At 39.0% G+C, this 14388-nt stretch overlaps 1 protein-coding gene across 6 annotated transcripts in view; it reads right to left on the reverse strand.

The window, feature by feature from the left end:
- SHQ1 (SHQ1, H/ACA ribonucleoprotein assembly factor) overlaps positions 1-14388 on the reverse strand; it is a 221105-nt gene that overhangs the window by 179047 nt on the left and 27670 nt on the right. For all 6 annotated transcript variants that reach the window (XM_033133193.1, XM_033133194.1, XM_033133196.1 and 3 more), the window contains exon 5: positions 7315-7427. In XM_033133193.1, the coding sequence (XP_032989084.1) occupies positions 7315-7427 (113 nt within the window). The remainder of the gene's footprint in view (positions 1-7314; positions 7428-14388) is intronic.

A 14388-nucleotide genomic window follows, 5' to 3' on the forward strand; every position in this document is an offset into this window, starting at 1 on the left:
AGGAATCCACACTTTAATGGGAACCATACACACAAACACAGAATGCTGTTAAGAATGACTTACAACATGGGAGCACTGAGGAGGGTTTCCACCACCCATCTGGGAGAGAAGGCGGTAGGGGGTAACAATTGAGTCCAGTCTTAAAAGATACGTAAAAGGCAGGATGAGACAGGGGAGAAAAAGGCTAAGGTATACAACGAGTACAAAGTATGTGAGAAGCAATATGGTACAGGTGGGCAGATGCAAACATTGATTACTGCTACAGTGCAGAATGTGGCAGGGAGTGGCAAGTGAGACGCTAAGGGACAGGCAGGATCCAGATCGCAGAGAACTTTCTATGCTACCACAAGGAGTTAGAAGCTCATGCTCTAAACGAAGGACAGTCTAGCATTAGTTTAAGCAGATTTTCATTTTCAGTACATAAGACATTATACTGCTGGTTTTATAGTTGATGGATTTCCAGAAGTCCAGGCTGAAGGTAGAGATGTCACTTAGGCAGCAAGGAGACTGCTGCAGTAAGTGTGACACAGATGAGGGCCAGAAATAGATGGAGTAAAGGAAACAGTAGAGATAAACAGTACAACTTCAAGATAGATTGGAAGTATGGGATAAGAAAGAAGTCAAAGACGAACCCCAGGTTCCTAACCTGGGTGAGTAGAGTGAAAAATCGGGCACTCCACCATGGAGAACATTCAGGAAGACTTTAAAGATGATGAGTTCGATTTGGACATGCTGAAATAGAAGAGTCAGCAAGATGCCCAGTCACTCTCTAAACCCTTAACCTGGCTTTTTTTCATTGCACTTGTCACAATCAAAATATGTATACTTCCCCACTAGAATGTAAGCCCCATGAGGGTAGCCACCACACACTCCTTGCTGTCTGCAAAACTGCCTGGCATGCAGTTCACTGAAATACTTGTTGAACAAATGAAAGAATGAATACGTGTAAATGAAATTTTATTCTAATGTTTTTCCTAAGCTTGCTTTTAGAATAGAGGACCACCTTGGAAGTAGGTGATCGTCTTCTCACCTCATAATTACTACCTGTTGCCTTAAGATCTCCTTAATAAATCCAAAAGCCTGATCAGTATATCATTTCTTTAATATATTTATAGCACTGAAAACTATAATTTGAAATGGGACCCCAAATGCTATTTGATCATTTTTGTCCCTTTTCTCATCTCACAAATATTTGAATATTGACTAAATTCTTTTATTTTCTCCCAAAGAAGGAAACAGGCAAAATTTTATGAACTTGTTGAAATAAAACATATGCCAATAATTAAAAAACAATTTACCTGGGAAGGAAAAAAAAAAACACTCTCAGCAAGAAAACTTGGCTATAATAAGCAAAAGAGGAAGAACTATTAAGAAATGTTTTAAGATGACTTCAGTATATTTTAATACAAAAATAATATCCAAAAGGAATTACAAATGGCTAAAAAATGGACAATCAAAAACAATAAACGGATCATCTATATGCCCAGAATTCTGCTGGGCTAGAAACCATACGGGGAAAAAAAATCATAAACTGGCATCCAGATATTACAACAAAGAATTTTAAAAATAATAATCCAAAATAATTCATATGTGCCTTTGAAATCTACGTAATCAATTTACCTCACCATTCTGCCTTAGGGAGACATTAAAATGAGTCTTCCCTAAAACCTGACAATAGGAGGAGACATGACTTGGAAGGACAATATCATCTAGTACACTAATGGAATATATGTTGCGTGTTATATGTGTATATTACATCACATACATAAATGTGTAATACAATACATTCAATGTATTGTCTGCATGGAAGATCAGAATTTAAAGTAAACCCCTTCCCTCTACTGTACTAACCTAAAAAATTTTTAATTGAAAATTTAAAAGAATTTTACTTTCTTAATATTAACACATTTGGTTGAGTTAGTCAGCCAATGTAAATAATGAGTAATGAGTAACACAAAAATTACAATTAGCCAATCTAATAGCTACCAGAAAAGTCACAAAGAACCTTTTTTTTTTAATTAAAGTTTATTGGGATGACAATTGTTAGTAAAGTTACATAGTTTCAGATGTACAATTCTGTAATACATCATCTATATATCACATTGTGTGTTCACCACCCAGACTCAGTTCTCCTTCTATCACCATATAGTTGGTCCCTTTTACCCTCATCTACCCCCTCCCTTCTGGTAACCACTAAACTATTGTCTGTGTCTATGAGTTTTTGTTTCTTCATTTGTCTTATCTTGTTCCTTTGTTGTTTTCAGTTTTATATACCACATATCAGTGAAATCATATATGCTCCAATGTTCATTGCAGCTTTATTTATGGTGGCCAAGACATGGAAACAACCAAAGTGTCCTTCAATAGATGATTGGATAAAGAAGTTGTGGTATATATACACAATGGAATACTACTCTGCCCCAAGAAAAGATGAAATAGTGCCATTTGCAACAAGATGGATGGATCTTGAGATTATTATGCTAAGCGAAATAAGGCAGACAGAAAAAGTTGAGAACCACAAAGAACCTTTAATTCATGACTCCCACTATCCAAACTTGCCCATGACTAAATTTAAACCACTCATGTAAGAACTCTTCCTTGAGAAGTGGGAAGAACATTTAATGCATACTACTAACTTCTGGATGAAGAAACACAGAAGATGGTGAAAAATAAGGGCTGCTTATAATACCGTGTTTCCCCAAAAGTAAGACCCAGACAGACCATCAGCTCTAATGCATCTTTTGGAGCAAAAATTAGTATAAGACCTGGTCTTATTTTACTATAATATAAGACCGGGTCTTATATAATATAATACCCGGGTACAGTACGATACGATACAATACGATACAATATAATACAATATGATATAATACAATATAATACCAGGTCGTTTCAATTTTTGCTCAAAAAGATGCATTAGAGCTGATGGTCCGGATAGGTTTTACCTTTGGGAAAACGCGGTATCACACTGCTAACTATAAATTCCAATTTCCTAATTCTCTCAGGCTATATAGATATTCTTCTATTTTTACAAGAGAAAAATAGGCAGTTCTTCTAATTAAGCTCCCTCCCACTTGAAATTTTAGTCTTGTAGAGCTAATTCTGTTTTCATGCTTGCCCAAGAAAATTGCTGACAATAAAATTTCCACTTTAAATATTCAGGATGATTTTTTAAATAGGTTGTTTCAAATTACTCTTTAGTGAACGGTTAAAACCACAATTGGAGAGATAAAGGTAATTAGAAATGGCAGTATAAATGGATTGAAATCTCTCAGATGTCCTCCAAAATATAACATACTCTGCTCTTACTCAGTTTCCCTCAGGATGTTGAATAGTTCAACCATTTATCGTGACACATCGCTCAATGCACTTGCACATCACAAGACATATTTCTGCCATTCCAATTAGTCTCCTACTGTGTCACAGGAGCTATAATGATAATCACAAGAGCAACAGCAGTTAAATTGAAAAAGTGCACATGAAAAGGAAATACAGAATTATAAACGGAAAGACTCTTTTTCAAGTCTTGGCCAAGCCATTTAGTAGTGGTGTGACTTTCGGTAAGTCCCTTAACCGCCTTTCCCCAGCTGTTGTAAAGAAAAGGGAATTATACAAATAAAAGGGAATATGATGATTACAACTGCATGTTTAATGGTTTAGAAGTTGTTGGCCCAGAGCATGGGAAGAAGAAGAATTGAAATCTAAATCAACATATGACACACATCCTATGAGAACCCAGCATCCAGAAGCCAGGTGACAATCACTTTCTTGGAAGAAGTGGTGCTAACATGGCCAATGAACATACCACAATCTCTCCTCAAGTGATTAATTACCTATCCATTAATTAGGTAAGTTCCTTAGGCCTGATAGAGATGCACTATGGCTAAAGACACCATTAATGCAGGTGGGAAATAAAATACAGCAAAACTTAAAATGAGATTTTCTTTATACCCTACTACAAACAATAATTATTTAATTTGAAACAGATCCTTGATTACTGGTGTAGTGGAAGCAAGTTTTAGGAAAACCCTGGATCAGCCAAGAAAAGCAGTAAATGTAGATTTAAATTCTTAAAGACTGTTAATCACAACAAAAAGTCTACATAAAAGATGCAAATATTCTCGAATTCAGTGTCCTATTTTTAAGCCTGGAAAGAAAAAACTCAAAGATGTTGGAAGAGTTCTGTGTTGCTGGAATGAAATGCTAGGAAGCAACATTTTACAAAGATCTCAAAAGTGTAACATGTGTAGGTTAATTCCAACACAATTAAGGTTTTGAGTCATCACTAATTTCTAGAATCCAAAAAGCACATGCCTAGCACAGTTAAAAACATACTCAAAACTTTTATATAAAAATGTCAAGTAAATTATTTAATCCTCAAAAAACTCCATACTCAAGTTCCAGTCAAGATGGTGGAGTAGGTAAATGCTGGGCTCCCTCCTCCCATGACCACATCAACATTACAACTAAACTACAGAACAGCCTTCTTTGAGAATCACCTGAAGTCCAGCTGAACAGAAGTCCTACCACTAAGGACCTGAAGAAGAATCCACCTTGAGACTGGTAGGAGAGGCAGAGACACGGAACGGGCTGGTCCCACACCCACGTGTGACCATTAAAAATCGTGAGGAATATATGTCTCGGCTGTAGAAGTCCTCCATCTGTGGAGTAAAGGGTTCCAGCCCCACACCAGGCTCCCCAGACCAGGGTTCCAGTGTCTGGAAGAGAAGTCCCTATAACTTCTGGCTGTGAGAACCAGCTGAGATTGTGGCTGAGTGAGACAGGGTGGCTGCAGTCCCAGGCATTCCTCTTAAAGGGCCCCTGCATGAACTTAGTCACTGATGGACTCACTGGCTCTGAGCTCCAGCACTGGGGCAGCAGCTCAAAAGGCGCCAGGGACATTTAGGGAGGAACTGGGTTGTCTGACTTCGGGGCCAAAGGCTGGAGGGTCAACTTTCTTCCAGACAATGTTGAGCCCTCCTCACACCCAGCCTGCACAGGTGGGAACCATACTGGAGTCTCCATCAACCTGACTAACACCATTCACACTGCCCTGTTCATTCTGAAACCCCATCCCACCTAACTTACAGGCCCTTAGAAGCTGCTTCCAGTGGCTTTCCCATACAAATGGTCATTGTGGCTCATGCTGCAGACTTTCCTAAAATCTCTCAAAGGTTCACAAACCCCAAACAAGCAGCATCTGGCAGCAACGTGCTCCATACCTCTGCCTGACCAGCCCTAAACCCAGCACTAGTGGCAGCCAGCCTTGGTTAGCAGCTTACCCTCTTCCAAGCACCTCCCAGCACAGCACAAGTGGCAACCATCTGCAAATCACTTTGTAGCTCATAGAAGGTGGCCCCAGGCCAGACACAGGCAGCAGCTGACCTTGGCCCGCATCAGAGCCCCTCCAGGAGGCCCCAAAACAAACAAACCTGGTGGCCAGCTTCAAACTACACCAGAGTACCACCCAACTACCTCCACAAATGACACACCCAAAAGACAGACTCAGCAGATACCAGAGCCCTGCTAAAGCGAAACCTGCCCTGTAGGGTCAGCCTCTGCACAATACTTCCTCCACTGCAGTCATGGCCATTCCTCACAACCAATCAGCCTGAGAGTCAATCCTTCCCACTGATGTGACAACAGCAATCAAGGCTCAACTACAACAGGAGGACACACACAACCCACATGAGGGACACACCTGGGGCACCCAGCTCAGGTGACCAGGGACACTGCACCCCTGGGCACCACAGGACACCCACTACATAAGGCCACTCTACCAAAATCAGAAGACATAGCAGGTCTACCTAATACATAGAAACAAACACAGGGAGGCAGCCAAAATGGGGAAACAAAGAAATATGTCCCAAATAAAAGAACAGAGCAAAGCTCCAGAAAAAGAACTAAATAAAACGGAGACAAGGAATCTATCAGAGGCAGAGTTTCAGTTGTTATAAAGATGCTCAATGATCTCAGGGAGAACTTCAAATGCCAAACGTTAAAGACAAAGAGAAAATCTTAAAAGCACAATAGAAAAGCAGCTAGTTACCTACAAGGGAGCCCCCATAATACTGTCAGCTGATTTCTGAATAGAAACTTTGCGAAGAAATGGGCACAAAATATTTAAAGTCATAAAAAGCAAGGACTTACAAATAAGATTATTCTACCCATCAAAGCTATCATTTAGAATCAAAGAACAGATAAAGACCTTCCCAGAAAAATAAAAAAGAAAGAAAGAAAGAAAAACTACAGGAATTCATCATGACTAAATCAGTATTACAAGAAATGTTAAAGGGATTTCTTTAAGAAGAAGAGGGAAAAAAAGATTAAAAATGTGAATAATAAAAGGGCAATAACTACAGATCTGTCAACAATTACTTGAAATGTAAATGGATTAAATGCTCCAATCAAAAGACACAGGGTAGCTGAATGGAAAAGGCACACAAGAGACTTACTTCAGATCGAAAGACACACAGAGATTGAAAGTAAAGTGATGGAAAAAGATATTTCATGAAGAAGGAACAGAAAAAAAAAAGTCATAGCAATATTTATAAGAGACAAAACAGACTTTAAAACAAAGGCCATATCAAGAGACAAAGAAGGACCCAGTAATCCCACTTCTGGGTATTTATCCAAAGAAATCTGAACGCTACTTCAAGGGGACGTGTACATCCATATATTCATCGGCTATTAACAATAGCCAAGATGTGGAGGTAGACTGGGTGTATGTCGATAGAAGAATGGATAAAGAGGAGGTGGTACATACATACAATAGAATATTGCTCAGCCAGGGAAGGGAATGGGTTCTAATAATCTGCAACAACATGGATGGACCTGGAGGGAACTGTGCTGAGTGGAGTAAGTCAGAGAAAGACAAACGACATATGCTTTCACTTATATATGGAATCTAAAGAACAAAATAAAGAAACAAACTCATAGATACAGAGAACATTTTGATGGTTACCAGATGGGAGGGGGTTGGGGGTGGGTGAAAAGGGGAAGGGATTAAGAAGTACAAATCGGTAGTTACAAAATAGGAAATGAGATGCAAAGTATAGCACAGAGAATATAGTAAATAATATTTTAATAACTATATACAGTGTCATATATATATACATACATACATATATGAGTGTGTGTGTATATACACACACACACACACGGTGTCAGATGGGTATCAGATTTATTCAGGTGATCACATTGTAAGGTATGTAAATGTCTAATGACTCTGCTGTACACCTGAAACTAACACAATACTGTATGTCAACTGTGATCGAAAAATAAAAAACATTTTTTTAAAAATTCAATACTCACAGATAATGATCAGGATCAAATTTGGTGAGCTCAGCAGCCAGGCGTTTCTGCCTTCGTTCAGCTGCAGGAGTAAAATCTGGATCCTTAATATCGATAACATCACTGAATTCATCCTAAGAATACCAAGAAAGAATAATTGCTGTCTTATTTTAGCACTGAAAAATCTAATTTTGCACAAAATGTCACAACACGGGAAGAATCTCCGTAATTGATTTGTAAGCCATGACACTACCTATGACATCTAGATGCAAATCCAACAAATGTTTGTTAAATACCTACTACTTGCCAGGCCCTGTTGGAAGTTTTCACATAAACTATCTCATTTAATCGTTACAACAAACTTTTTAAGATATATGAAGGCTATAAAAGTCTAACATAAAAACCAGAAAAGAATAAAGCCCTGCAAGCAAACAGGAACATTTAATTCTCCACCATTTCCCATTTACTCCTGGAGATTTCAGTTATTAAAGGTGTGTCAAAATAATCTTCTAGACCCAAGATGGAGTTCCTATTCCAGGTGCCAGATAAGCAAACCAAAACTTAGATAACTTTTGTGTCCCTCTAAATGCTCTGCTTGACCAGAAATGCAGTATATCCAGTCAGCCAATCCCCAAGCCAACTCTGGATTCTATACTTAGTTCCTATTCCTTCTCACCCCTAACTAGGTTGACTATGTGGCCGCAGGCAATTAGATATTTTCTATTTTTCTCTTCCTTGTTCTTAATTCTTTATCTTATAAAAGCTTCCTGACTTCTGCCCCATTTTCCGGTTCTGTGAATGGAGACTATCCCCTTCATGATATCACCTAAATTGTCTTCTTTAATCATTTCTTAACAGACACAATGGTTTGAATGTCAGACACCTACACATAGACTTTCCTTTTGTTTCTTCCTATAGCTAGCTCAGCTGCTCTCAAGGAGCACTATATTCACCTGTCCTGTAGTCATCTGCACCTAATACATACATATTGATGTGTGGCATGTTTCCTAGGGCAAATCCTACAGAAAGCAGGTGTATTAGGAAAACTGTCTAGTAAGATACCATCATATATATGGTCTTTTCTCTTGTGATCAGAATTATGAAGTAGAGAAACCTATACAATGAAAATATTCCTAAAACTATACTTTTGTTTCTTTCTTCAACCTCACATTTCTACTACTAAACCCAAGTGAGAAATACAGAAACTAGAAGAAGCTTAAAGAATATTACCTGAAAAGAAATCAAGGGAAATAAATTAGTGGAGAGTTGTGCAGGCAAACTATTAATACAGATTTGTAAATGGAATGACAGGTTAGTGCCTAATAATCAGGCCTAAAGTCTACTGCTTTAATGCAAAATCCCTACAACAAAGTGAACTGTATGGAATTAGCCAGGGAAAGACTAAGATAGAGTCCCCACACGATCAAAATTTCTGCATAACAATAATTAAAAAAAATTCTCACCATTCCTGCAATTCATTTAGCTTAAGTAGTATCAACAACATTTAATCTAAACACATTCTAATACAATAAAATGGCCCAGAGACCTTTTTGAAAGTCACATCCAGAATATCTTAATACTTCTAAACAAACATTCTGGGCAAAAACCAGATTACTGGCTTATAAAATTATAAAAATGTGTATTCCAAAACTTGTTTTGCAATCTACTTTCTGGGGACTTAGAATGTATTTTCCTATAGAAATACTATTATAAATAGTGGTTAGATTCTCACAAGGGCAACCCACAAGTTTTACTCAATCCATTTAATAAACTTGCAATAGAGTGTTCACAACACAAACTGTTTAACAAGTGCTCAGCAATGTTTCCACAGGAAAACACTTCCAGAGTTCTAGTCTAATCCACCAGAAACACCTCTTCCCCCAGTCGCGCGACTTACACTCTTCCTCTCCTCCCAGCCTTCCTCAACCTGCTGGAAACGCGCTCCTCTGGCCATAGAGCTAGAAAAGGTGCAGGGGAAGATAAGTTACACCTGCAGCCTTACCTCAGCAAGATGAATACTATGAGAGCCATTTCCTGTCTGTGGACCCCAAGTCCCTCTCCCCAGTACCTGTGAGTCACCCCACTTTCTTTCCTTCTAGACCCAAAGGGTCTCCTGCGAGTGTGTGTGCGCGCACGCTCTCTCTCTCTCTCTCTCTTTCCTGAAAGCAGGCCTGATGAAGTAGAAAAAGTGTAACTTTGAAGTTAGACAAACCTGAATTTATTTATTTAAATTTTTTTTTAAAGTATAGTAGTATCTATTATTTATATTAGTTTCAGGTGTACAATACAGCGATTCATTTTTATACCTTATAATGTGATCACCCCACTAATTCTAGTAATCATCTGTCACTGTGTAAACTTATAACAATATTATTGACTATATTCCCCTTCTCCTTTTCACCCACCCCCTACACCTTCCCCTCTGGTAACCAACCCTTTGGTCTGTTTCTATGAGTCACACAGAGAATGACAATTACTGACCATATGGTTTCATTTATATGTGGAATCTAAAACAAAACAAAACAAAACCTGAATTTAAAACCCAGCTCCACTCTAACTATAGAACCTCTCTGAACCTCATCTTCCTTACTGTAAAAATGAGTCTAGCGATTCCTTCATCATGGGGCCAGGTATTACATAGTTCCCTCTTGTTGCTACAACAAATTACCACAATCTTAGTGGCTTGACACAATACACATTTTTTTCTCTGACAGTTCTGGAGGTCAGATGTCCAAAGTCTGGTTCCTTCTGGAGGCTCCAGGGGAGAATTTGTTTCTTTGCTTTATCCATGTTCATGACTGGCTGTCCTCATTCCTTGGCTCATCGTCCCACATCACAATGCCTTTCATCCCTTGGCTTCCATCATCACGTGGCCTTCTCTTTTCTCATTTTGACCCTCTTAAAAGAACCACGTGGTTAGATTGGGACCATCTGGAGAATCCAGGATAATCTCCTCCTCTAAAGACCCTTCACTTAATCACATCTGAAAAGTCCCTTTTTGCCATGTAAGGTAACATATTCACAAGTTCCTGGGATTGGCATGTGGACATTTTGTGTGTGTGTAGGGAGAGTTAAACAAAATCGAGTACGGGGCTTGATACATTCAACAATGTCAGTTTCCTTTCTCTCCACCTTTCTATTCCAAGGCAGTTCCCTGACACTCACCGACTTCCTACTGAGAGTACATACCCTCCCCTCCCGTTCCGTTTCCTCACTTACTCACAGCAATAAAAAAAGGGGAGAAGAGATTAAAACGTCCCATTTCATTACTTCATCTGGACCAGATATAATGTCATAAATGTGGTGTAATCTAGGAGTCTTTAGATAAATGAAGTAGCCCCAGGCATTTAAAAACACTAATTGCTTGCCTTGTTTCTTTGTTGCTTTCAGTTTTATATCCCACATATAAGTGAAATCATATGGTTCTCAACTTTTTCTGTCTGACTTATTTCACTTAGCATATGTAACTTTACTAACAGTGTTACCCCAATAAACTTTTAATGAAAAAAACAAAACACTAATTGCACCGAGAATCAACTCAGACTCTTACCATAGTCCAAAGCTCTGTATAATCCAGCCCCCGTCTTACTCTTCAGCTTCATCTCCTACCTTCCCTTCCCGCTCAAATACACTTAAGCCACACACCAGACTTCTTTGCATTTCTGGAACTCTGAGCCTTTGCACTTACGGTACCCTTCTCAGCATTCATGATTCAGTGCAAATGTCACTTCCTCAAAGGGGCCTTCTCTAGACGCCCCAGCCAAAGTAGTTAGCATCCTGTGGTTTCTCATATCACCCATCCTTCTTCACTTGTCACTGTCTGAAATGATCTTGTTTATTTGTTTTTCACATGATTACAGTATCTCCCAAGAGAACATTCCATGAGGGCAGGGGTCTGGCCTATCTTCTTCCTCACTATATCCCAGCACTGTGCTTGGCATTCAGTATTAAATCTTTCATCCAGCAAATAGTGCATGAGGGCCTGCTGTGAGCGAGACACTGTTCTGGGTGCTAGAGATCCAGAAATAAAAATAAATATGAAATAAAAATGAAATAGAAATAAAAATGGTCCTGCTCTCATGGGGATGAGAGTTAAGATAAGAAAGCAGTTATCCCTGCTGTCTCCTCCATTTCCTCGTTGCCTCCAGGCTGGAGCTCTACACACAGCTATACAACGTGCACCCGCAGAACTTGAGCGTCCAGAGCAGTGCAAGCCCATTCAGGCTTGTCTTGTGCACAAGCACACGCAGTGGCCCTGTTCAAACTGCACCCTCAAGAGAAACTGGGACAATCCAGAGCAGAGTTAGCTTGGGGTAGAGAAATCTAAGGCATCAATCAATCAACCAAAAGGAAGGAAGAAAAGAGGATGAGAAATGTTAAACTACAGGAGGGCAAAAGTGATTTAAAAAAAGCAAAAAAAAAAAAAAAAAAAAAAGCATTCCCATGACCACTGTTATGGAAGGTATTTAAAGATGGGCACGGCTAAGAAAAGGTGGTGTAGGATTTAAACCAGGCTTATGTGAGTTTCAGCATAGCTAAAGCAGAGACTGTCCATAGAGAAAATGAAGAACTGTGCAAATCTGGACAGTGGGTCTCCTGAAAACAACGATATAGCTGAGGGAAGGAGGGGACCAGCAACCAGAGTCCGGCAGCTGCTGGCAGCAGTGGTCCCAGCAACTTGCTGGCCTGGCACCCAGAGACTCTAGGATTGTTGCTGCTGGCAGCCACCACCACCAGAAGCTGTAGTGAAGCCCTGACTTTGAGCTGCCACGGCAGTGTTCCAAAGGCACCCTGGTGGCTGACAGCAATTACAGAAAGGAAAGAAAGAAGGGCATGTGTGTGGGGGCAGAAGGAAGGAATGTTGAAAGAGAATTTGTTTCAGCAAAAATATTTTTATTTTCTTCTCATTATCAGTACAAAATACGAAAGTTCACAAGCAAACCCTCTGTAAATGGTTGTAGGAATAAAACCATGAAAGACTATACTAATTCCTCTAAAAAGGGTTAAATTACTCAATTAAGAGAACATGCCTGGGTATTTGAATTATGGATGATGTTTAATTTTGCTACATTTTTATAATGACTACACATTGCTTTTATCATCAGAGAAAATAAAGCTATTTTTCATTTAAGGGGGGGGAATAAAGAAACTGTAAAAATACTAGTAGAATATGAGTAGTCAACATAACTTTACAGATATTTTCTCACCCAAAGGCAGAAAAAGAGAAACTCTAAACTTAAGAGAAAACACTACTGGAGAAAATGGTGATGTTTCTTAAATACATCATTTTAAATTAGAAGAGATGTTCTCAAAGCTCTTATTTATGCAGTAAGCATTTCAGTTTCTTTTAGCTGTTTCAGTCATAGGAAAAGGGTCATGTTTTTATTCTTACATAATCACTCAGTTCTCAACCACATGGTATGAATGTCACAAATAGAGCATCTCTAAAGGCAAAAGGACTCTGCAAAGAATCACAATTATGCTAGATGTTTGTAGCACATCTACCTTAATACCTAAAAGAGGGCATCCTTTAATTCTTGGCATCTTGGTTCACAGTTTCATAAGTTCTGATATTTCTGAATTGTCATGAAGACACCGAAGTCCTCGAATCTAATTCATGTAAGAACACACAGTACTCTTTAAAGACTACATTTGTGTATTGGGAAGCCCCCTGGTAAAACGTGCACCCAGAACAGCACGTGCACCCAGATGCCAGGATGGAAGAGGAACACAGAGCCAACACACTGAGCCCAGCACACCTGGTCCCGGGGGCACACCCAGCACCTGTCAGCGGCTGCTGTGCAGACATGGGAGGAGCATGGATACCCAACTCCCTGCAGAAGGTGAGCTTCAGGGCTCATGCTTTGAAGGATTTAGAAAAGTAATACAGACTGTAAACTTACCGCATTTTATTTATCCCCTGTGAGGTCTGGCCAGCACCCATACTCAATAAACTAGTGTTTCCACAGCAGAATTTGTGGATGTGCACACACTAAATGGGGAGGGGGAAGCTATTAAAAGACTCACCTTATTTTAATATAAGACCGGGAATATAATATAATATAATATAATATAATATAATATAATAAAATACCGGGTCTTATATTCATTTTTGCTCCAAAAAACGCATTAGAGCTGATGGTCCAGCAAGGACTTATTTTCAGGGAAATACGGTAGTACCCTTAGAGCTTTGTCACATGCATAGCTTTTTTTTCCTACATTGAGGGAAAAATACGTTCAAATTGTTTAGAAAAGCAATGTTCATTCCATTAAAACGAAGAACAGTTTAATGATTTTGGACAAGCCAAATATTCGGGAATAATAAGCGTTAAATTCAATGGTTCATTTCTGATGGGGAAACAGAGGCATGCGATCAGGAAGGGATACACAGGGCTCCAAATGTGCTGGCAATGTTTTATTTTTTAATCTGGGTGATAGGTATCTAGGGATTTGTTACATTAGTTAACACAGTCAAAAAGATATAAAGAATATTTATAATAACTTCTTTCTTAAGTCAACCCAAATTACTTATTTAGTAAACATTTTCAATAGGCACAAGAACTTCTGACCTAACAGGGGTTTGCTTGGCCCATACTCACAATATGGCACCCCTCCATATTCTCAGCAACCTGGCAGAAATCCCTCTAAGGATCTTTCCTCAACAGCAGCAGCAATTAAGAAACCAAGTTCCCGTCCTCGGGAAGCATGTTCAACCCGAATGGACAGTCTAAGTGACTTTTACATTCATTCATCGACTTAGACGGTCAAGCCCAAAACAGACTGACCACAAACTAGCTCTCAGCCAAACAACTGAAGTCCATTGGTTATTCTTTCCACTGCAGACAAAACTGACTATTCTATTTTTTTTTAATTAAAGTTTATTGGGGTGACAATGATTAGTAAAGTTATATAGGTTTCAAGTGTACAATTCTGTAATACATCATCTATTTATCACATTGTGTGTTCAACACCCAGAGAAACTGACTCTATTCTTACTACCTCAGAGATGATCAGGGTATGTGATTATAGAGAGAGATTACAGAGAAATCATATTTCAGCAGGAAAGTGTCTCAGGTTTTTGAAGGAAATATTTCA

The sequence above is a fragment of the Rhinolophus ferrumequinum genome, chromosome 17 (assembly GCF_004115265.2).
Source record: "Rhinolophus ferrumequinum isolate MPI-CBG mRhiFer1 chromosome 17, mRhiFer1_v1.p, whole genome shotgun sequence".
Lineage (NCBI taxonomy): Eukaryota > Metazoa > Chordata > Mammalia > Chiroptera > Rhinolophidae > Rhinolophus > Rhinolophus ferrumequinum.